General features: G+C 36.1%; 1 protein-coding gene across 4 annotated transcripts in view; it reads left to right on the forward strand.

The window, feature by feature from the left end:
* Positions 1-24744, forward strand: part of LOC113659779 (1-phosphatidylinositol 4,5-bisphosphate phosphodiesterase beta-1) — a 44569-nt gene that overhangs the window by 3136 nt on the left and 16689 nt on the right. For 2 of the 4 annotated variants that reach the window (XR_007144572.1, XM_047821805.1), the window contains exons 3-15: positions 4533-4601; positions 9941-9976; positions 13836-13976; positions 14124-14203; positions 14561-14614; positions 14706-14781; positions 16738-16838; positions 16974-17140; positions 20994-21140; positions 22678-22835; positions 23118-23200; positions 23566-23650; positions 23753-23939. Coding sequence is in view for 3 of the 4 variants with exons in the window: in XM_047821805.1 (XP_047677761.1) it covers positions 4533-4601; positions 9941-9976; positions 13836-13976; positions 14124-14203; positions 14561-14614; positions 14706-14781; positions 16738-16838; positions 16974-17140; positions 20994-21140; positions 22678-22835; positions 23118-23200; positions 23566-23650; positions 23753-23939 (1384 nt within the window). In the remaining variant the exon portion in view is untranslated. Of the gene's footprint in view, positions 1-4532; positions 4602-9373; positions 9398-9940; positions 9977-13835; positions 13977-14123; positions 14204-14560; positions 14615-14705; positions 14782-16737; positions 16839-16973; positions 17141-20993; positions 21141-22677; positions 22836-23117; positions 23201-23565; positions 23651-23752; positions 23940-24744 lie in introns of those variants that run through there. The other 2 variants (XM_047821807.1, XM_047821806.1) reach the window with 2 other exon arrangements.

A 24744-nucleotide genomic window follows, 5' to 3' on the forward strand; every position in this document is an offset into this window, starting at 1 on the left:
TGGCTTACCACCAGATAGCCTGAAAGTTCCCTATTGAGGGCCTCATTTCAAATAAACAGTGTCACAGGAATAGTAGAGAAATTGAATCAGACCGCTTACTATTTTAAAATTTTTATTGAGGACAATTTTTATTGATTTTTAATGATTTTTAATGGTTAATTGAAACAGTTTTTAATGTGCAGTGGGAATAATTTTTGATATGTTGATACATGAATTGTCATAATTACTGCTGTCTTGTAAAATTTTAGTAAACACAGAAACACAGAAGGTTGTAGACATAATGTTATAGGAGAAGTCAACCAGCATCATGTGTATTTTTAGTATTTAAAACAATGATGACTCTGATGATCTTTGAAAAAAAAAAAGCATTTTTGTCGCATTTGGACTTTGGAAGCTGAAAGTTTAGAAATATTGTGCAGTGAACAAGAACTGGCCCAGGTCAGTTTATTTACCGCAGAGGACATACGCATTTGTGACCAGTGAAGCACTGAAGCACTTTCAGAATCTCAGTCAGGTCATGTAGCATAAAAGTCTGAGCGGTTCTGGGTTTTGAAGTTAAACCAGGCATGGCAAATGTGATTTGCATTCAGTTTCAAAGTATATGACCTCTCAAATACTTTGATAAGTTTTTTGTTTTTTTTGCTTTATCTGTCAGAAAATGTGCTTGCTTGTTGTAGTAATTTTGGTGTCTTTTTTTTCAGCAATGCAATCTCTGAAATCAGCGGATTGTGAGGTTAAATAATAGAAAGTGATCTTACCCTCTATATCTCTATCTCATGCCCTTTGATATGTATATCCAGGTCCTGTGAGAGACCAGAACTTTATCCTTTATCCTATAGTGATAAATGATCTTGCTAGAAATATTTAAATCATAAAAAGTCTTGATAGGGACAAAGAAAAATTCTTAATATTTTAGGTACTGTTCAAAATGTCCAATGTATGTAAACTTTTTTTCTTATGCAGGATAAAAGTGTTCTTCACGTGGTAAAGGTCATGTACATTATTAGAATTAGAATGGCAGCCAGATTTTGAGTGTTTGCTAATTTTCTGTTAACAACCTCTGTTACTTTCAACCCTGTTACTGATTTAAGAGTAAAATGCTGCCATTGCCAGCAAACCTTGTTTTTTTTAAAGTAAAAAGAGCTAGTTACCTGAGTTTAGTTATTATTTTGGAATATTTAAAAGACATGCTTTTTAGATTCCATGTTGACAATAAATTTCAAAATATATTGTTTTCAATTTTAACAGTTACGGGATAAATGTCACATCAGTCATAGAATCACCATCTTTGCTTATGGTATATACAAATTGCATTTCAAAATATTTAATCCATTGCTACCATACACTCGAAACTCATACATGTAATTCATGAAGCTGGATCACATGATGGTCTGGTGATAGCTTCTCATACATTGCACTCAGCAGTAATTGCTTTCAAAATGATGCAAATAGATTTGCGAGTGGATCAGGTTTCAGTGCATCATGTAATAAGGGTGCTATTATGCTTCTTTTAAAAGAGTACCTGCAAACATGATAAAAGAAAAAAAAAGAAATATAGTGTTTTGTTTTGTCTTAACTTGCACTGATTTTGAAAGCATGGACTACCATTTAAAGAGATTTGTTCTGATTCTCTTTTCACAATACAGTACACTACAGTATTTAACACGAGTCACTACAGTAATTAACACGAGTCACCTCCCTTGTCCCCATGTTTTTATATGTATAATAAATAAGCAAAAATCTTTCCTTTGTATCTAGAGAATGGGCTTTATGTCTTCAGAAGGGAGCATTCGTCTCCTCAAGGCTACCCACGCATGTGTAGTGCTGACCTTAAACGTGTTCACTGTAGGTAAAAATGTTTTGTTAGAAAAAGAGTTTTGTAATGTAGTAAAGATTCAGTTAAGAAAGGATATAAGGCAGTATCTCTGTAGGTCAGCCTTTTGTAAAAGAAGGAAATTCGTAGTTCTAGGAAATTATTTGAAATTATTATTACATAAACCTGTCAGTACACTCCACAAAAAAACACACAGAGTCCCTTATTATATTATAAATACCTTATGCAGTTTTTTTGTTTCATCCAGATATCAGTTCATATTTAGGAGCATTTCTTTGAGCTTCAGTGCATCTCTATATATTAATTCATACAAATTATTTTTGCTCTCCGAAATCATAGGTGATAGATTGCGTGATCGTTCACATTTGAATTCAGCATAAATTTGTTGTTGATCAAACAATTGTCAAATTGTTTGATCAAACAATTGTCTCCAGTTTCCAACTAAGCCAGACATATACACCACTCTAGCAAAATCAGTATGAATTAGTTTATCAGGAAAATGTAAACTCCAATGCATTGATAAACTGCATCCAATACAGTTTGTATCATTTCAAATTGAATATAACTGATCTGATGTTTTCCACAACTGTATGTCTTATCCATTTTTTCGAATTGAGCCACTGGATAATAGTATCCAGATGCTAATGAATATGAATGTGCACACATTAATGAGATCTAAATGACTATACGCTATGTAATTTTGCTTTTAAGGACAAAGCCAAGCACATCAAGTTCTGGGATGACTGGATTCCCTGACATAAATTTGCGTTGGAATAATAGTGCAATCTATTCTGCAAATCACAGCTTACAATGACTTATAATACATTTTTGCTGTTGTAGAGAATGTGTGAGGAAATCATAACCAGTTGCTAGCGGCAGGAAAATAATAGCGTGCAGTCGTGTTATGCAAACCAAGGGTCTCTTGATCAATACTCTGGCTTCTATTTTTAGAGGACTGCAGGTTGGCTTGTCGCCAATGAGAGGCACAGCAAACATGACATTCATTTAGTACACAGTAGCAGTGGACTGCTGCAATTGCATCAGTTGCGTGAGTTATTCTCAGCCTAGGAAGTCAGTAGACTGACTGCGCTATCCAACAGACTGCCAGCACACTAAGTCTATCACTCAGCCTAAGTGGATTCTAAAGAAGGAATACACTGGTCTTGTTAGGTCAAATCATATTGTCTGTTATTACACCTTCCACCGGCTTCTTTCAAGTGTGTCTGTGACCCAAAGTCTCCTCAATAGACTGCCTTCTTGTCCTGTTGCCATGGCACTACTGAAGCTTACAGCTGTGTGTGAGTTTGAGGTAATCCAGATGATGATGAAGACAACAAAAGAGAGCATGAACATATAAATAAAGCCACATTTTATTTATCTAGATAAATTATTGATGCCATTACCATTAATAATACATAGATGACATAATAGATGCCTTCAACCAGTCATAACTTCATGAATCAGCCCATATGTTGTTGTATATAATGTCACACATTTACTATCTGATGCCTGATGTTGGGGAAATTTGTTTCACAGGGATGAATGGCTTCCTGAATGTAAAGAATGACTTCTAGTTTTATATTTATACTGTTAATGATACAGTTTGAAGCAATGCTTCTTTTTTTCCATCGTATCTCAAAATGCTTAGATATGTGCGATCAATATTTATGCAAGATATATAAAATACCATATAGCAGTATACAGCGCAGTACACATATAGGTAGGTAATGACATTTCAAAGCTTAGACAAATTATATAAACCCTCTATACCACCAAGTTATTCTAGTACATTTTCATTTTTGGCAGTTGTGAGAAAACAGAAGTTGTATAAATGTTTTTTTTCTCAGGACTCAATATGTGACAAACAGAAAACCAGACGCATTTAATTCTAATGACTTTTCCAGATTTAACTGCCAGAATTACCAGTGTTTCATCTGAACAGATCATACAGAAAAGTTTCCAATGTGAATTAATCCTCCTTAATCTTTCTTCAAAAAACCACATTTCTATATATTTTAAATCAGAAATATAAAATTATATTTTGACTTTTTTTATGATATTTTATTATAATAACGTAAAGACTGTCATGTTACTGCTTTGCCTCTTAGTTATTCTGTTTGTAGTGATATAAACATATATTTTTTTATACATAGATTTTATATTGATGTACATTATTATGAGTGAAATCTTTGAACCCAACAATGGTTATTTAGCCATCAATTTTATAGTCGATTGATGTTCTGTTATTGTAATTGAATATTATTGTTTAATTATGCAAAGACCTTCAGTAAATTTTTATTTAATTATTTAATGTTTTGACTACACTGCCCCAGTATAGTTCAGTGCTTTCAGCCATACTCTGTAGATGCAGTCAGACGTAGACTGCACACAGTTTTGCTGTAGTTGTCTGAAGGGATAACTATCACCTCTTTCAAGGCTATAGGAAACAGCACTCAGTAATTGCATGTTTTCTTCAGGAGCTTTTTGGCTTAGAATTGTCGGTTGTTGGATTCATAATCACTTGAATTAGCGACTATGTTTAACACTGTTCTTTTCTCTATCTTTGGTGTTGTTTCATTTAATCTTTTTATGGAATATTATTATTGTTCAGGTCATTTTTAGGTTTTTATATAATTTTATGCAAAATATATGATGCATGTACAAACCACATCTTACTTGGTGTCTTTATTTATGACAGGAAACCGACCTGTTGGACATCACCTATATCAAAGATGCAAGAACTGGGAAATGTACTAAAACGCCAAAGGTAAATATCTCCAACCAGCATTATGAGCTCTTACATTTATCTTTCAGAATATACTATCTAAATTATTTTCATTAGGTCTTCAGTACCACCTCTTAAAAAGAGACTTACCTACTCTACCTGCTGTATGTCGAGCCTGACAATCTAACTATAGATTAATTACGTTTGTGGGTGATAAGAATCACTCGGTGAGAGTAATGGGATATGCAGTCTGGGTCAAAATGCCAGAGGCAAGCATCTGGACCCACATTTAAAAAGCATCGAAAAAAAAAGTGTAATAACTAGTAACTATGTAATAAACATGACGAGTTTATTGTATTAAAGCTCAGTGTATAGACTATCTATCTATCTTTTTATATATACTCTCTCTCACTCTCTCTCTCTCTCTCTGTGTATATATATATATATACAGAGAGAGAGAGAGAGAGAGGTGGGTGTGTATATATAAAAATATATAATGTGTAATAGATACACTTATATGTACAGTATATAGATACAATAGACACAGAACATAATAGGGTTCATCAATATTCCTCCTCATTTGCTGTATCAGTCTGTCAAAGACATCATCTTAGGGAGATTTCTCAAGGAGAGCTGCAAGATGTCAAGAGACAACACAGCTAAATGTAAGTCAGGGAAATTTACTGTGCCTGGGTCAAAGCTGACTGAATAAATCTGTAAGCTTCACATTCATGTGAATGTGCCTGCAGCTCACTACGAGCCATCCATCCAGCAATACGCACCAAGGTCGAAGCTGTTTGAAAAGAAAGAATGAATCACGTCAGGTGATTTGAGATTTCTTCTAAGGCGATGTTTCTGAAATAATCCAATGTATTACTCAGCACCTGACATATGAAGTATGATTGAGAGATGGTAGTTAGTTAGTGGAATAATTTTTCCATCATTGTCTCCACATATGTTAAAGACTAAAATGGACACACACACAGATGGAGTAAGATACAAAATATTTCACTTTTATGCAATCGATCATCCCAAAAGCAATCTTGGCTACAAAGAAAATGGAGTGGTTGCTCAAGGCAGGAGCAATGAGATCCCCATCTCTAATCGCTACTCTTATTCCCGGAGGCACAGTAAAACTGTAATAGAAAACCATTTGGTTATAATGCATTATCAGCCCACAATTGCACAGCACAGCTTCATTGTCATTATATACAGAGGGAACATAAATGCCATTCTATTGTTTGTGATCTTACCTTGTTATAAAACTGTCATAAAGTTTGAAAATTAAAAAGCCTATTAAACTTGTTGACACTGCCGGAAAAGGATATATAACTTAAGCAGAGACAAGAACCAGTCATCTTTGGGGAACATTTATCTTTCTTTATTACTTTTTAGCACATTTGTTTTTCTTTCTAATTTTGAGCGTTATGAAATTTTTATAACACTGACAATTGCAATCTCAGCAGAGGGCTATATTGTGCTATTTTGTTGAATACGATAAATTGTTGCAAAGATAAGACAATTACCTCCAAAACGTATCATATATACGTGTTAAATTAAGGATGTGATACATACCCCATTCTAGGATTAAGCATTGGGCTGTTTATATGTAGCCATCTGTTGAAAAGCCACTGGCACTTTGTTAGTGATGCTGCTTTTGGTAATGAACATATGGCTTTCTTGAAACAGTATTCCCAAGTGCCAGGAATGTAAACAAAAAATCTTTCTTAAACTATGTTCTTGTTTTTATGCACACAATAACTTTCTTCAGCAACTTCCTCTCTGGGCTTTAAGGCATCCATACCTAGGCAAGCAAGCTAAGGACTGAATATAGAGCCTTGATCTGAGTGGAAGAGACTCCTTTTTAATTCCTGCCCACTTTTCCTCAAGCAAAAACTGCCTCAAGGAGGATTATCAGCTCAACAACCCTGCCATAAAATCAGGCTGTTCCATCTGTTGACACGCTTCTAGAGGAGTTGAGAGCCCAAAAGCTTGTGTGGATGTCAAAGCAGAACAGACCAAGGGTTTAAGACCCCTAATTTAGTTTTGTACCTTTTTTACTTGCTCTTCTTGATCAAACCTGTTTATATTTGTTATATTCATGCTGTTTGGTACAAAGGTACAATTTTTGCACTCATACAGTTAATCTCTTTGCCATAGAGGGCTGGCAGTCAATTTACTTTGGTTGAATAGATGCACAATATTACAAAACACCATCCTCTCTTTATCCATTCGTTTCTCAAACACAAGATCACATATGAGTATACTCAGTCCACCTACTTCCGTATTTCTGGTATGTGGGATGAAACCAAAGAGCCCAAAGAGTCCCATGCAGACACAGGTAGAACATGTACAGTAACACAGACATTAAGCTCAGTCTCAAGACCATAAAGCTGTGAGGTGTCATTGCATCATTATTCCGCCCTCGTCATTATTCTGCCACATACTGTATATGTATACATGCCTACACTGTAAAAAATGAGAGCCATTTTAAGTCATGTGAACTTATTTCTTCTTTTTAACTGAATTCGACATAACAAGTTTTGGATACTGAATTTAAGTTAATGCATTTTTGTAAATTTAACCATTGTCTTTACTTCTGAGTTGAAACAAATATTGAGTTGAGTTTACAGCAGGTGAATTTTTGTTTCAAAGTTTAACCATCATGAAATGTTTTACAGTGTTTATCAGGCCCTACATTTGATCAAAAATAATTCTGTTTGTTGGATCATTTGGATGCTGTGATTCATCGAATCTCCTGCAGACACACTCATCTCGAGTGTTTGAAATCGGTCAGATGCTAATTATAATTTGCTATGCCTAGTGGACACTAGATGGCTTTCAAAATATTAAAATTGCTGTACTGCTCACACTACACAGCAATTAACACTCACATTTTGTTTCCATGTCGGCACAACAGTGAGTAGCGGATGACTGTTGATGAGGCTTAGACATTACTTGACCTGTCACCTTGAGGGCTCCCGAATAAAGAGTGACAGCTTCCAAATTCCTGCAGTCTTAGTAAAATAACTGCTAGAACAATTCCCAGAAATGAAACTTGAAAACAAAACTGTTGCTTTTTGGAGATTTTCAGATTTAACATCAAATAACCATTTGAGCTCTCACTAGAGCTATAGCAGTCTCCTCTCCTGGTTCTGCATAGAATGTGTCATGGCCTTTGGCATGACTGTTTTTATTTTGGTCATTCTCTGAGTTTCCTTAGTGACCATTGCTCATCACTTCTTTTATGCTCTGCTTGAAATAAAATTAGATATGGGAAGTCCTTTGTTGACATTTATGAGTTCTGAACACACCACATATCAAAATTCCAAAGCGTGATTTCATATGACATACAGACAGAGATGTTGTGTTTGATTTCATAGACTGTGCATTGTTACATAAAATAGATGAATTTCAAATTTTAGCAGTAAAAAATATAGTTTTCATTATTTTGTCTGAATTATATACAACATACTATTTTATTTATTATTTCATTTCTCCATAGGTTTTGCACTTTGTTGATTTTTACTATTATTATATTCCAAGTTGTAATTTATGCTGATAAGTGATGTAAAACATCATACAGTACATGTATTTGAAATAGAGGCTTTTTATTTACTTTTCTTGGCTGTCTAGAATGCAGTTTTATCATGTGTTATCCATGCAGCTCACTAAGAAATCTGTACCAGTCTATAGACTGTGGGAAGTCACAACACTGTACTTCACACTTCCTGAGGAGTCTTAAAGGACAAGCAAAGAGATTAGGTGCCAATGGGGCAGCTGCTACAGATATCAATAATCTGTTGGCAGCAGAAAGATAGGAGCTAAAATCTTGATGTGCACATAGCATTAGCAGGCTCATTTATACTCTGCAAGCCTCTGAGATATTATTTATGGGACCAAGTCCTTTAGTTTCATCACCTCCCATCCTCTCTATTGGAATTCCCCAGGGTTCACTTCTTGATCCAATCTTGTCCCTCAAATATATTAAATCATCAGGCAGGGTGATATGCTGACAGGGATTCTCCTACCACTGTTTTCTTCCATCCAGCTCCCAGGTTTCATAGAAGATTCCAGATTGTCTTTCCGACAGCTTTTTACCTTGCTGGAAAAGAGCCATCATCTAAACCTAAAGCTTGACAAAGCAGGACTAGTGCCCAGGTCCTTCCTTTCTCGTGCAAGCTCTAGTTATTTCTAGACATATTTACTATTTCACTATTTCATGTGTCACTCTAAATGAGATCACAACATCTACTGTCTTAAATTCAAACTCTTATCTTGACGTTCAAGGTCTCAGAGACCTTTCATACACCATCTACTTACCTTCATTCAGAACTGCACACCCACTTCAACTCAGGACTTGCTTTAGGACTCTTGGCATGGCTGTCTTTGAGATCTGATCATGCTTCTAAAGAGAGATCTTGTTGCTGTCTGGGATTGGAGGCAGATGGATAGAAGCATGAACATAATTTTTTTATCGTTTCCCAAATCTGGCTACCTTATCTGGCAAAACTAAAGTTTTTTAATGATCTATAAATGTAATTTAAAAGAGTCAAATTTCTCGTGAGGAAAAAGTAAGGACACCCCCACATTTATTAAACTGTACCTAAAGTACATTACTGTACTTAAATTGGATAACATTACCTACAGGTATATCACATCAGGTGCAAATTATTAGAACATTGTTACAGAGCATTTTGAAGAAGTCTTGCCTTATTAAACCTCAGATATTTAGTTTGGTTTGCTCTTAATTGTTGTAGTGAGAGGTATCAACATGGTGAGATCTAAAGAGCTCCCTGAGGCCTTCAGAAAGAAGAATGTTGATGCTCATGAATCTGGTAAGGGATATAAATAGATCTCAAAAGAATTTGTACTCAGCCATTCCATGTTCAAACTTCATTTACAAGAGGAGAAAATATAAAAAAACTGCAAACATAGCCAGGTCAGGCCATCCAAGCAAATTCACCCCAAGAACAGCCCGCAAGAGGTTTAAAGAAGTCTCTAAACCCCTAAAATATCGTCACAGGACCTACGGCAAGCTCTTGCTACAGTCGAAGAGAATTGGATGATATTGGAATTGCCAAGTCAAAGCCCAGATCTAAAAAAAAAAAAAAATGGGTTAGACCCTGTGGGGTGATTTGGAACGAACTATATTCAAGAAACTCCTCAAACATCACACAGCTAAAATAATTCTCCCTTGAAGGGTGAGGGAAACCTTTTTCTAGTCAATGTCAGAAACTGGTAGATGGCTAAAAGAAATGCCTTATTAAGTTATTTCAGCCAAAGGGAGAAACACTAGCTATTAGGATAGGGGGTATAAGTGTCAAAGCCAAGGAAAACAATTGAAAAAACATGTTTGTGTTAATATTCCGTTTTCATAGACAGTGACTGGGAGAAAACATGAAGCGGGAGGTCAGGTGAGTGTGATCATTGTAATGTTTGGCTAGATCTGGACCAAGACAAGGATAGATATGGATCGGGACAAGGATACCTTTCAAGTGAGATAGCATGACTGCTTTGTAAGCTCTTTCTGGACCGCTGCTTTTAACAATTAGTTGAAACCAAAAAAGATGTGAAAATTTCACAGAAACAGCTGATCTTTATTTGGGGTTAATCAGAAAAATTTCATAATGATGAAGACAGCTGCATGATAATTACTTCTGAACATCAGATTGAATGTGAATACAGACACATCCCAATTATAAAAGGGTGTGCACACTTTATATATATATTTTCCTTAAAATGTTCCTATTTGTTTTTCACTTAATTCCAATTTCACATTCTGACATGATTTTTTTTTTACATCACAAAAACATGCGATTTTAACAGGGGCATGTGGAGTTTTTATATTGATTGAACCTTTAGTACAAAGCCTGCAGTCCTGGCCAACTCAGAGGCACAGTGTAGCTTCACTTTGCTAGACCGTGGGCTAAACATTTGGCCAAATCCTGTTCTCAGTCGCAGCAGAGTCTTGATGGATTGTTGCCATAGAAACTCTTGTGGAACAGCTCCCCATGTGTGACCAAAGCCATAGGCAAAGGGAGCTAATGAGGTGGGAAGAAAGGGCATCCAACATGGCGAGGAGCTGAGCGAGGACAAGGTGACAATACAAACAACAGTGTTTCACTGCAGACAGGTTGCAGCCCTCCCTGCATTCACAGCTGACTCATCGCATCCAAGACGTCCTCCTCCTCAGTGCGCCAAGTATAATGAATATGCATTTTAGACCATTCTCACTTGGACAGAACTGAGAGAGAGAATGTTTGAGTAGACTCATCATTACCATACATCTGTTGTGTGTGGGGGTGGTGGGTCAGGTTAGTGGGAGGGGGATTGGAGTGTAACACCACTGAATGGAAAAAGTGTTTATTCTTGTAGGTATATGCACTGATGTGTTAGAAAGTATAGCATGGTTATGTTTATTTATATTAAATACTCAGATGTACATAAAAAGCAACTAGAAATAGCATAACATTACAAAGGTGGAATGAATTATCATGTAGGGGTTCTTTTAAATAGTTTGATAATTACTTGATGCCCCACACCTATTACTCATTGCATAGTTGTTGGCATTTTCAGTTGTGCACATGCATATTTACATTTATAGAATTTTAGAGACTGTGTTTTCCTTCCAGCATGGATCATGTTTGACTAAATATGTAAAGCATTTCTCAGCCACACAGTATGCTAATCCTGAGTGCTCATCTTAAAATGTCAAGGAAGTTAAAACATGGGGTCATCAATTTATTACATTTAGACGTTATCAAACTCCACACTCCCAAGCCATTCAGCAGCTGGAATTGGATTCCCAAGATCTGGAGCCCTGGATAGTCTGTTGGTTGGTTGTTATGTTTATGTTTTTCTGTCTATAATGACAAAATATGTTTTTCAATTTAAATTTGAACATAGTCATATGACGTAAGCTCATCAGATAAGACAGGGAATCACACAATTTATAGTAATAGTGTGTGGAGGACTAATTAATCTGACAGCATTGATAAATATCATAAACCTGACAGCATAGTTCTAGCAGGCATTAACATAGATTAGGAAAAAAGTTAACATCTCAGTTAACATTCCACGGTGCAAGGAGAAAGCACTTCAGAATGTGTGGGCATTACTAATCCTGAAAGATACAGTATAAAAATAACAAATGTGTATCAAGAACTAGCACTGGGCAGGGAAATCCAAGAAATGAAATCTCTCAAGCCATTTCTCAGCAAAGTGCATTGAATTAAAGTGTAAAATTGGACTGTGTTCCAAGTCCAAATATATCAAAGATGCCAACATGGGCCAGAACAGAGCTATGAGTCATAATGAGTAGGAGCAAACGTAATCGGTATGACCAAAGTGCACTGGTGCCTTGTGTAGCAAATTGAACTGAATTATTTAATGTCATTTTGAATGGTCACTATGTGATTTTGGAGAGTGCTAAAGTGTCTTCAAAATGATGACAGAAGTAAGTAAGCATGTAAAAATGTCAAAATGCAGGACATTTTCCTGTATAAACCTGCAGTTTGTTATAAAAGTAGAATGGTGAAACATTTTCCATATTGTTCAGCTGTATAGTTATCTTTACTCTGACCCTTGTTTGTGAATTATATTTATGCTTGTTTAGTCATTTGTTTAGCTGTGCCTCAGATAGCACAAAGAAAAAACCTTCTCAATTGGAAAGTTATTACATGTCACTATAATTATTTTGTGATATCTGATGTATGTGCAGCAGGGTCCAACAGACCTGTTGACTAGTGGGACATCATGCTGCAGAGGGAAAAGCTGGGGGAGAAACATGGTTAGAGAGTAGAATCAAATGTCATGGCCAGAATAAAATAATTTAAAAGTGATAATATTTGATATAATAACCTTGAACAAGCTAAAAATCATTGAATGGCCAATTTATTGGCCAGCCTTAATAACAAATCATAATCATATTGTCAAATTATATAAAGCATTAAACAGTGTATTTATCTTATGTGAGTGTCCAATAGAGTCACAGTTTTTGCAATAAATACCCATCAGACAGCCATCTGGGGTACTTGTTCCGAATGACACAGAACCATTTATCCAGGATTTAAAAAACAATAGTATACTAGCAAGCAATGTCACCCCTAACAAGTGGCAGAGAATCTGATTGGAAGGTTATGAGTTCAAATCATAGGTCCACTAAACTGCCTTAAATGTAAGTCCCTCTGGATAAGGATGTCTGCCAAATGCCATAAATGTAAATATAGATAACATATGCTGCAAAGCCATGACCTATGTTAACACACACTGTAACAGAGTATGAGTGAAGCTAGACTTCCTGGAATGGCATGCATCTCCTCCTTCCTCAATAATGGGATCAAGTGGCCATTCTGTCAAAGTAATACTATGGGGAATGCATTGAACAGAGAATACTTTGCTTCTTGAATAGAAAGGAACATTGCAATGTCAACTGATTTGTTTAAAGAATTTTGAAAAATAACCTAAGGCAGATATAATGAGTTCATAATAGCAGATATATTAGTATAATGGCAGAATGGCAGTAAAATTAGTATAGTAACTAATATGATATAGGATGTATCATATCCTGGCTGTCAGGTTGTGTTAGTAATTAGCTACATGTTGCTAAAGAGATATCATTTTGCTATATAAGTTTTGGGAATCTAAGAAAAAAATTAATGAAATTAATACATGAAACCTTTTTCACATTAGTACATATTCGTTATTCAGAACAGTCAAAAAATACATTCACTTTGAAATAGTCTTCCTGAATGGCTGTTTAGATAGGTAATGGTTCTTAGCTTCCAGAAAGTTCGATCTAACAATGGATGTTCTAGTTTTTTGAGAGAGATATTCTGTGCAATTATTTTGTTTTCCATGAAACTGTAGCAGTGAACTGATTGATTGATTTGCTTCTGACCCCAGCTGTAAATTTGGAATTTTCCCCCTTAGTTTGCCTAACAAGTTGGGTAGCTTTGTCTTAGAATCATCATAGATTGCTGTATTATGGCATGTCCTTAATATCAAAATTGTGTGTATTGAGCATTGCAGTATATAACATGTCCAGTTATTAGCACAAGTCTGTTCCACATGAATATTAAGAGTCTAAAATATTGTCACACATCGGTGTGTCAAAAATCAGCCTCTTATTAGTTGTATTGTGTTTTAGTAAACATACCCAGCTCTTATACCTTTTATTAAACAGAAAAAGACCTTGTCATGAGTTTAATGATGACTGTATTTCATCTAATTCTGAAATGAGATAAAGACGTTATGCTTTTTATCTTTGACCAGGAAGCGAAGCTGCGAGAGTTACTTGATGTTGGGAACCTGGTGGGACGGATAGAAAACAAGATGCTGACGGTGGTCACAGGGCCAGACATGGTCAACATTACATATCTAAACTTCATGGCTTTCCAAGAGGAAGTGGCAAAGGTATTCTAGTGACTAAGGTCTATCATTCCATTAATTTACATTTTTCATTAGTAAAGAAATATTTCTAAGTAAAATTTCTTCCTTTTTCTCACTTTATCTATCAGGCATTTTTAAGCATTGTATTATTGTCTTTTGTTCTCTGTAAAGGAGTGGGCAGATGAGCTGTTTAGTCTGGCATCCAACCTGCTGGCTCAGAACATGAATCGAGAGTCCAGTCTGGAAAAAGCGTAAGCACCCGCAGATAGGCTCATGTCGGCTACATTTATCCCTCATGGCTTTGGATGAAACATGACAGTTGCCATGAGCTTTTCACACTTTAGCATTAGCCTTAGGGCACCATCACGCCAAACTGACTTCACAATACATTTCTGTCAAGGCATCCAAACACATTTATCTATTAACAAAGAAAAAAAAAGGTCTTGATTTACATTTCTAGTATGTAATTTTATGAACAATGAAAGCAATAAACATACAGTTTGCAGTATGTATTAATTCACAATTGTTTTAAATATCACAAGAAGAACTAAATATTATTAAATAAACTTTTTTTTTCTTTCATTGGACATACTGCTTCATCAAACCAGGTACACAAGGCTTAAGCTGCAGCCAAACCAAGAAGGACGTATTCCTGTAAAGAAGTAAGCCACAGCCCGGGTATTAGATGTTCCATCTCCTTATTTTAAGTATAATTAATAAGTAATCCCGGTTTGTAAATTCTCTTTTGTGCAGCATATTCCGCATGTTTTCGACTGACAGGAAGCGTGTAGAAACAGCACTGGAGAGCTGTAATCTTCCATCAGGCAGGGTAAGCATATGTTTGGCTAATCTCTCCAGGATCCTACTGAGAGAAAGCATGAGTGCACATTTTACCAGGAAGTGATCGCCTTGTATTTATGATTAACTGCATAGAAGCATACTGCATGCATTCATTTCAGCATTTGATGCTCATGAAATGCCTGTTCTTTATAAAATCCAAATGTATTTATATATTAATCCATAATGAATCACATCACATTATAAAACAGGTACACATTATTATTTTTACACCGCACAAGCCTCTTCTCTTTAACATTTTTATGTTCTCATCACTCTAACAATGCAGAAGGCATTTTCTATCTAATTAGCTTTATTGTTGCTATTGGTATAATGATTCAGCCTAAAAAACTGCTCTCAGTTTAGTCCAGGATGTTAAAAGGCTACTAAATATTAGAGCAAAGATTCCCAGTTCTGCCTGAATGATTCACACACTGCATGAGCCTTTAATCTCTTTTTTCCTTGATCTCATCATTTTCTTGACCACAAAAACATGAATCGACCTTGAGCTTTTCACTGCCTCCTGGTTCCTTTGGCTCCTTTGCATATTTTGAATGCTTACTGGTCCAAAATGGATAACATTGAGGCAACACGGACTAATGCTTGCCCTCTGACAACTTTATTATTACATTTGTTAAAACGAGTCAATTGAGTTAAAGACAAATTAACTGGATTGTCTGCAGACTTGGACAGAAAACACAGATTAATTTAATTGGCTACGTGATGCTTTTAGTTATTATTTAAGTTGGACAGCATGGCATTCAAGCAAACAGCTCTATTTTTCGTGGATGCTTTACTTTTGTGCATCAGAAATTGTTTTGAATGACATCGCAATCCATATCTAAAGTAATGAGAAACACTTATTTCATTCAGGCATCAACATTTCCTCCGTTGCAATACTGATTTATTTGACCATATTAAAGTCAGCAACAAAGATTGTTCAATGTTTCTGTAACGATTCTGACACAAATACTTTAACTCAGTGCTTGCTTTTATATTGGTGAATCAAAAATTTGTCGTAAATGTCCACAGTGGATAATATACATGTAAATGTACACAAGGTAATAGTAGTTGGACACATCACTTAATTTAACAAGCAAAGGTCAACCCAAAGGGCAACTAGAACATTACAGCAAGGCTTGGCTTACAGTGAGACAATGAAACAATAGGGTATAAGCAGAGGAACCAAGGTAAGGATTAAACACAGAGCAGGCGGCACAGTCAACAACTGACTTCATACTGTAGGAGCAATGATAATGCTGCCTTCATGTGCTATCATAATTATCATATTATTGAGTTTCCCCACTGCAAAATTGTACATGAACGACCTCCCAAGTCATAATTATGACTCAGAAACTGAGAAATAATTTTGATACCCAAGTTTCTCAGATGAGAGTTCTAAACTTTCAGCATAGAAGAGAATTATGTTTCTTTTCACTACGAAAATAGCTTGAGTAATACTGTATGACTGAGTAATATCGGTTATTATTACCAATAATTATGGTGTCAAAATAATAACAAAAGAAAAAAGAAGAAATATGTCCATTCTGACAACAAAGCATGTGAGCATGACATACTTGTAATTACTCCTTCAGAAGTGGGAAACAGGATAAGTCTGATAGCACAGGAAGGCAGCATAGAATTGTAAACTGAAACCAAAACACAAGGACATTACTTTTGTCGCCATTGAATTTGATGCGAAGGAGTATCTGTGGCAGTCTCTGTATTGATTTCTTAATGACATGAGTGCTTCACTTCAACAATAGAAGTGGATTTTGATACAATTTGGAAGCTTTTTGACAAGAAGCTGATTGGTAATGTGCATCCAACTAGCTAACAACTGGAAGTAGTTTGAATATGTAATGGACTTTAGATCCTGCTCAGAGACTAACAAGGATAAATGTGTAACTATTGATCAGCAGTTAATTGCTAGTCTTTATTCATACAGAACGATTCCATTCCTCTGGAGGACCTAACTCCTGAGATTTACAAATCCTTCATTGCCAATCTTTGTCCCCGACCTGAAATCAACCAAATCTTTGCAGATCTGTAAGTAAGAATGTGCTAAGGTTCGAAGTGAAATAGCTTTCTGTTATGTATTTCTATTGTGGGTTTGAATTTTGAGAAGCATTATACAGAACCATATTTCTGAAAATGAAATTCTTCCCTCTATCCGATTTATAGAGGAGCTAAAGGCAAGAACTATCTAACCATGGAGCAGATGACTGAGTTCATTAACAACAAGCAGCGGGATCCTCGTCTGAATGAAATCCTATACCCTCCACTGAAGACAGAACAAACACAGCTCCTCTTGGAGAAATTTGAGCCCAGTCCAGGCATGATACAAAAAGGTCAGTCCTAAAAACTAACGGTCCTCAGCCATCATGTTCCTACTGTCTCAACTGTCTATTGATTCCTACAGCTGGTTGATATGCTGTCATGTCACATAAGCCTAGACTGTCCTGGGATGACAGGTAGCCATGAGCGATGCTACAAAAGCCAGGCTTTGTAGAAGACTGTTATATACAGTGGTGCTTGCAAGTTTGTGAACACTTTAAAATGTTCTATATATCTGCATATACAGTATATGGCATCATTTTCAAACAAGTCCTACATGTAGACAAAGAGGAATACTTGATAATTTATTTATTGAGAAAAATCATTCAATATTACATATCAGACAGTGAGTATTTAAAGAACATGGATCTATCAAAGTCTGATCTTCACAACACATGTTTATGGAAGTGTATTATGGCACAGACAACTGAGGACCACAGAAAAAGCGATGATGCTCTTCAGATTGAAAAAGTTACAAATTATCTCTAACAAATTTAGACAACAACAATCCACATCAAACTGATGTGTACAGATGGATGAAATTCAAGGCCACCTTTACCCTCCTCAAGACTGGTCTACCAACAAAGATGACTCTAAGGCTAAGATGTGTAACATGTCAGGAAGGAATCCAGGGTAAATTCTGAGGCAACGCCAGGCCTCTCTCGCATTGCTTTAAAATGAACGTTATTGAATTAAAGTGGTGTAGATTAGATGAGAGGGGCAAAGAACATTCCTCGTAAAGAACATTGCAGCCCATATGCTGTTTGTTAAAGATCATGTGGATAAGCCAGAAGGCTATTGGAAAAAATGTTTTGTGGACAGATGAGACCGTAATAGAACCTTTTTAGTTTAAGCGTTGTGTGTGCATTCCCTCATAAACACTGTACTCCATATGTGAAACAGGGTGGTGGTAGTATAATGGTTTTGTTCTGTTTTGCTGCAACCTGCCATTATTGTTGAAACAAAGACTTATGAATTAGACTAGCGAATTCTAATGTCAGGACATTGGTCCGTTAACTGAGTCACAAAAGAAACTGAGTCATGCAGGAAGACAACAACCCTACCACACAAGTCATTGTACCAAAAAATGGCTTACAGTTTAGAAGGTAAGAAGTATACAGGTAAGGAGAATAGAGTTGAGGTTTTCGATTGGTCAAATTAGAGTCTTGATCTTAATCTAATAGAAATGTAGTGGAAGGATCTGAAACAAGTAGTTCATGTGAGGAAATGCTCCAACAAGCTGTTTTGTACTGAGGAATGGGTGAAAATTAACAGTTACTGGAAGTTTAGTTGCAGTTTCAGTTGCTAGTTGGTCACACAAGATACTGAAAGAAAAATTTAATTGTTTTCTATTTGTAATCTTTTAAGACTTGAGAAAATCTAATGTTTTAGCTTTTATGCAGAAATATAGCAAATTCTAAAGTGCTCACAAACTTTCAAGCAGCAATATAATTCTTGAAAACATAAGATAACTATAGCAGTTTTTATGTATTGCTCAAATTGTTCTTCATATATTGTCTCTATTATACTGGTATACCATAATTTTCAAAGTAGTGTCCAGAAAACCACTAGGGGCTCATAAAGCATAGCCAGTGGGTTGCCTTTATTTGGTAGGATATTTATGGTATTTTAGTAGTGGATATCATAATCCACCACATATGAATAGTTCACTGGTTAAGAAGAGAAAAAGAATCACATGTGCTCACCCCACTAACTCACCCCAAAGAACTTACTTCCCAGTGCAGACCCATGCTACAGCCTTCTACAACCACCAATCAGTCTTTCTTATGTTATTGCTCTATAGTGACACCTACTGTAGCAGATGCCACTCAAAGGTGTCAGATGCTTTCAGTGCTTTGTAGTCAGTAACATTTTTGACTGTTTCTATGCATTATATGTATTTCTAACATACTGTTTATAACAGTAACTGTAACATGTTTCTATCTACAATCATTCTGTTTAACAAAAACCCCATTTTTCATCTCAGTTGTGAAAATTTAGCATAATCAATTTGAAGTGACACTTAGATAAGTGATTGAGTACCTTGTTTTCGTGTTTAAATTCACCCAGCAAAAGACTTATTAAACTTTATTGTACTCCTACTGCCTTCATCTCACTCTCACAGTCCTACACCTATTCCATAGTCACAAAACAACAAGCCTAAACATCGGTATTTTATAAAAGTATATATTATTATACAGGATATATTTTGTAATGATACACATTTAAGTGTTTGTTTATTGAATAAGTTAGCTTCCATAGAACTGATTGTACTTATTTTTCCATATATTGAAAAAATAAGAAATACCCCTTCTTTGTTATACTGTACTATACTCAATATTATAGACTAGATTACAATACACTATACTCTAACTATACTCCGTAGTATAGTGCACTGTATTGTACTATACAATATGCTGACAAGGCTATGTTATGATTTTCTGTGCTGTTGTGCTTTCTTACTGAATGCCTTTATTCCATCCACCTCTTTCCCTTTGTCAGATTGCTTAATTTGGAACCCAAACCCACAGTAGCGCTTAGCACAGTCATGTGATTGACACCCACACAATAGCACTTCATAGCCATTTGTTCTTCCTCAAGAATGTTTCACCATCTTCAACTCCTCTATGTAGCTTTGAATTGCAAATTGTGTAATATTAAATCGTTTTTTCTTTCTTTCCGGTGCACAAAACATTTTCTCTACCTATCCCTTCGTTTCATTACCATAGCAACAGTGACTCCTGAGATCCACTCAAACATGCCTTCCAACACTGCAGCTGAGCCAGTTTATTTATATAATCCAGTACACAACCGGGGGATCTGATCACTGGAATGATCGTATGAGAGAGGCAGTTAGCCTGTGACAACTGATTGATAAGACATGTTTAGCCCAGAGAGCCTGGAGATGAGGATAGATGAGAGTGATCATCAAGCTCTTTACCTTGCAGAGCTACCATGACACCTCGCTGTCATTTAGATTATGAGCTATTCTTTGAGCCCACACTCTGAAACAGGGGAAATGGTTATGGGGCATTTGAGTCTTTCACCAGACATTTCCAGACTTGGTTATACGTGCTTTATGCTTACATAATTCTGGTTTAGCAACAGGGATGGTGAGAGAAGTCATTGTCACCAAAGACCACAGGTTACACAGTATCAAAGGTGATTTTATCTATCATTTCTGGCACAGTTTCATAGAGTCAGACATCAGTGATATCTTTGTGCCCTTAAGTGAATGTGAATAGAGGGAGCCAAAAATATTATCTGAATTGCACACTTTCGGCTTACTCTCCACATTGACAAGACAAATACTAACTTTCAGCAAAGCACAGTAATTGTAGTCTTTGAAATCCTCTAGTCTCCTTTTTTCCAGGGAGAGCCAGGTGGTTTGTTTCTGCCATGTGGAAGCCAAAGATATCTGCCTTACAGTGACATGACAGCAGCAGTCCTTTGAGACTGAGATTCTTCATGTAATGTTGATATGAACTGTGGTTAATTACTTTTATATCTCGGTGTCGAATGATCTTAATTAATGTAAACTACTGCTGAGAATTTATCACAGGGGACATCCATATTCCAGTGTGTTCCCTACAAGGGCAAGCTCTGTTTAGGGAATGCAGATTGTACAGTTCAAGATTAATTTGATGACTTTGCAGAATGCAATTCCAGCATTCATTTCACTGATAAGACAGGTTGTTACTTTAGGTGCAAAACTGGTGTGAAAACAGCTTCTCTGCTAGTACACCGTAGCAGGTCTGTCACGTCAACCATATCCCGAGCTGAATTGTTATTCTTGCTAGATCAGCTGAAATGATGTAATTTAACCCATGGACACAGTATAAGGAAATTTTCCAAACTGTTTTACAGGGCAGATTTCAGTTGAAGGATTCTCCAGGTATTTGATTAGTGATGAGAATGGCGTAATACCACCTGAGAAATTGGACCAAAGTGAAGACATGACCTTCTCTCTTTCACACTACTTCATCAACTCCTCTCATAACACCTATCTCACAGGTATGTTTGCTCTTAAGCTCAGTATTAATCACAATTTTAACCATTATTTTTTGTCTATGTTGTAAATGAGCTATTAAAAGAGAAAAATGGGATTCTTAGCACCATATCATACATTTTTCTAGCATGAAATTATTTAGGTCAGTTGATCTACTTAAGCATACATATTTAAATATATAACACTTTACATAATTTTATTTACTATAAATATAATCATTATAAATAAAAAAAACAAACTTATATTTTACACTGTACATTATGAAAAAGGCAAAGAAATCTAAATTACTATACCAAGACCTTTAGGCCCTGATTTACTAATGTAGTGCCCCCATCACCTACACTTAGTTTACAGAGCAAAGCACCAGGTTACTAAAAGGCTTAAAAGTTGCTTAACTGCTTTAACCAAAAAAAAACAAAAAAAAAAAACAACTAAATATTACAATGTTCTAAACTGAAATCAACTCACAACAATTAAATAACAGTTACTGTAACAAAGATTGTTTTAAAAAAATATAATATATATATAAGGATAGAATAACAAATGTCTATTTAAAGTTCAATAAAATAATGTTTACCAAGTACTATGTTCTCATCTACAACAAAAGCAAAATAAAACACAAATTAAATTTAGAAATATGCGTTTAGAGGTGTTCTAAACTACGTTGGGATTTAGAATGCTATTTGGTTCTTCATGCAGTCTCTCTTCCAACAGTGAAATAAACAAGCTTGATAAATGTCTGCAGTCAAACTTCCTTTGAGTTATGCAACTCAATAACTTGAACAAATAGAGACTATCACACCCAGCTTTGGTGGGAAACAATTAAAATTATAGAAAACAACAGCAAACACTGGCAAGGAAATAAAATGTCTTAAACCCCCATTCTTTCCCTAACTAAGTAACTATGAGGCTTTCCTCTGTAAGTACAGAAATATAAAACTAATTAAACCAATTATTATTTACTGGACAAACAATTTGGTTAAAAGCCCAGGTTTCCAAAGTATGCAACCAACAAACTGGAGCATATTCTTCGGGAAAATATTCAAACAAAACTATATTAGTATCCCTGTCTGGGTTACAGTCTACATACTGTAACTATTGATAACGCTAACCGGGTTACACTAAAATGACAAAAAAGGGGTAATGTACATATGCATTGTGATGGTGATTTATTAAGATGTATGTATGCTATAATGTAAAGTCTAAATTGTCACAATTTTTAAGTGATCACAAATTTAAGTGATCAAATCAAACACATTAAAAATGCAAAGATCTTCCATTTGATGAATTATATAAATATTTTCTAATGACCAATCTGTCCAGCTACCTTGGAACAGGATTGTGCTTGCCTTTATTCCTAGCATATTTGTGCAAATTGACATATGCGTTAGATGTTTGGGAACTAATGAACCAAACATGTTCCTTAAACGTAAACTGCAGATAATACTGCTCATAAGCTGTACTTGGACCTTGAACCAGCCCTCTGTTATTAAGTCAAATGTAATGATCAAGTCAGAATTCATGTATGTGTGTGTTTTTCAGCGGGGCAGCTAGCAGGAAACTCTTCAGTGGAGATGTACAGGCAGGTGCTGTTGTCAGGCTGTCGTTGTGTGGAACTGGACTGCTGGAAAGGCAGGACAGCTGAGGAGGAACCAGTTATCACCCATGGTTTCACCATGACCTCTGAGATCTCCTTTAAGGTAAAATACACTGTACACACAATACACTTTGGACTGTCACATAGTTACGTCTTAAACTGATCCAGATGCAACTGGTTTTCTGTTGGTTTTACCCCAAAATGACTTTAAGTTAATGGCAACCAATTAACTTAATTCTCTTCTTAATGTAATTGCAAAGCTGAATGCGATATCACCCTGAAATGAACTGCATTCAGATTGGAGAACTTAAGTGTGTTTTGTTTTTATGTCTCAGCTAGTGATTATATTCTAAAACCTATTCATAATCAATCTATTTTCTTTCAGGAAGTAATTGAAGCCATTGCCGAATGTGCTTTTAAAACGTCTCCTTTTCCCATCATCCTGTCCTTTGAGAATCATGTGGACTCGTGAGTGAAAGCATCACACTGCCTGCATGTGACAAGCCTCTCTTACCTTTGGCCTTGGAGTGCCAATGTTCTGCACACACAAGAGCTGAGTGCAACTATGGCAACAAGGAGTAGAATGATTATAGCATAGTCTGTAATGCACAATTTGTTTTCACTAGTCCCTCTTGAAATGCCACACACTGTTGCTGCTACTTTTCCTGCTCTATCAGATAAATGTGGCATAAAGTGGCAGCTCTCTATAACACCTTTTAAAGTAACACAATAGAAGCCTATGATCAGGATTGATAAAATACATTTTTATCTTTAAGAATGTTAAGAATGTTATTTTTAATTTTTAAAAAATATAATTATGTTTGTAATTACAGTCCAAAACAACAAGCCAAGATGGCAGAATATTGCAGATCAATTTTTGGAGATGCCCTTTTAACCGAGCCACTTGAGAAATATCCAGTATGTACCTGGTTTTAAGGATCCTTTTACACTATTACAGACATTCACAAAGTGTACAATAAATACATCAATGTGAGAAGATTGTTTTTGTGTGTATTTTAGCTTGATTCAGGGGTTCCACTGCCCAGTCCACACGAACTCATGGGAAAGATCCTCATTAAAAACAAAAAGTCTCACCCCAAACCACCTGATGGGAGCACAAAGAAAAAGCTGTCTGAGCAAGCTTCGAACACCAACAGTGACTCCTCAAGTGTGTTTGAGCCATCCTCACCCAGCGCAGGGCCCGCAGGTAAACACAATACACATGTCATTAAAGGCTTAGTCTTAAGCATAAGTGATGAAGTAAAGAATACTGATGCCTCTTCTAATCACCACCTGGTGCATATGTTTTCATTCCTGTTTGTTATCCTTATAGTGCCATCTGGTGGGGTGTGAAGTATAGAGATAACTATGCTAATATACATTATAGCTTGGACTGCAAGTGGTGGCTTAATTTCAACTTTAGGAGGAACGCACTCTTCAGGGCATCTTCCGTTTTGTCAGTAAACAGTCGCTTACATTTATCAGCCATAACATGAAAACTACTGCCAGGTGACATAAATAACATTGCTTATCGCTTTATATATATTATATATTATCTCGCACTGCTCAAGGGGCGGGGAGGAAAGAATAAGGTTCTGAGTGACTTTGACATGGGCTAAATTGTGGTGTCTAGACAAGTAGGTCAGGGCTTTTCCAAAGAGTAGGTCTTGTGGAGTGTTCCTGCTATTCAGTGGTTAGTACAGTACATAACAAAGGTGGTCCAAGGAAGGAAACAAATAAACTGGTAATAGGGCTATGGGCGTCCATGGATCAATGATGCACATGGGGAGAAGGCTAGGTAGTCAGGTCTGATCCCGCAGAAGAGCTACTGTAGTACATACAGTTGAAAATATTTATAATATATGATATGATAGAAAGGGGGGGCACGGTGGCTTAGTGGTTAGCACGTAACACCTCAGGGGTTGGGGGTTCGATTCCCGTCTCCACCTTGTGTGTGTGGAGTTTGCATGTTCTCCCCGTGCCTCGGGGGTTTCCTCCGGGTACTCCAGTTG

Source organism: Tachysurus fulvidraco, chromosome 12 (genome assembly GCF_022655615.1).
Source record: "Tachysurus fulvidraco isolate hzauxx_2018 chromosome 12, HZAU_PFXX_2.0, whole genome shotgun sequence".
In the NCBI taxonomy this organism is placed as follows: Eukaryota; Metazoa; Chordata; class Actinopteri; order Siluriformes; family Bagridae; genus Tachysurus; species Tachysurus fulvidraco.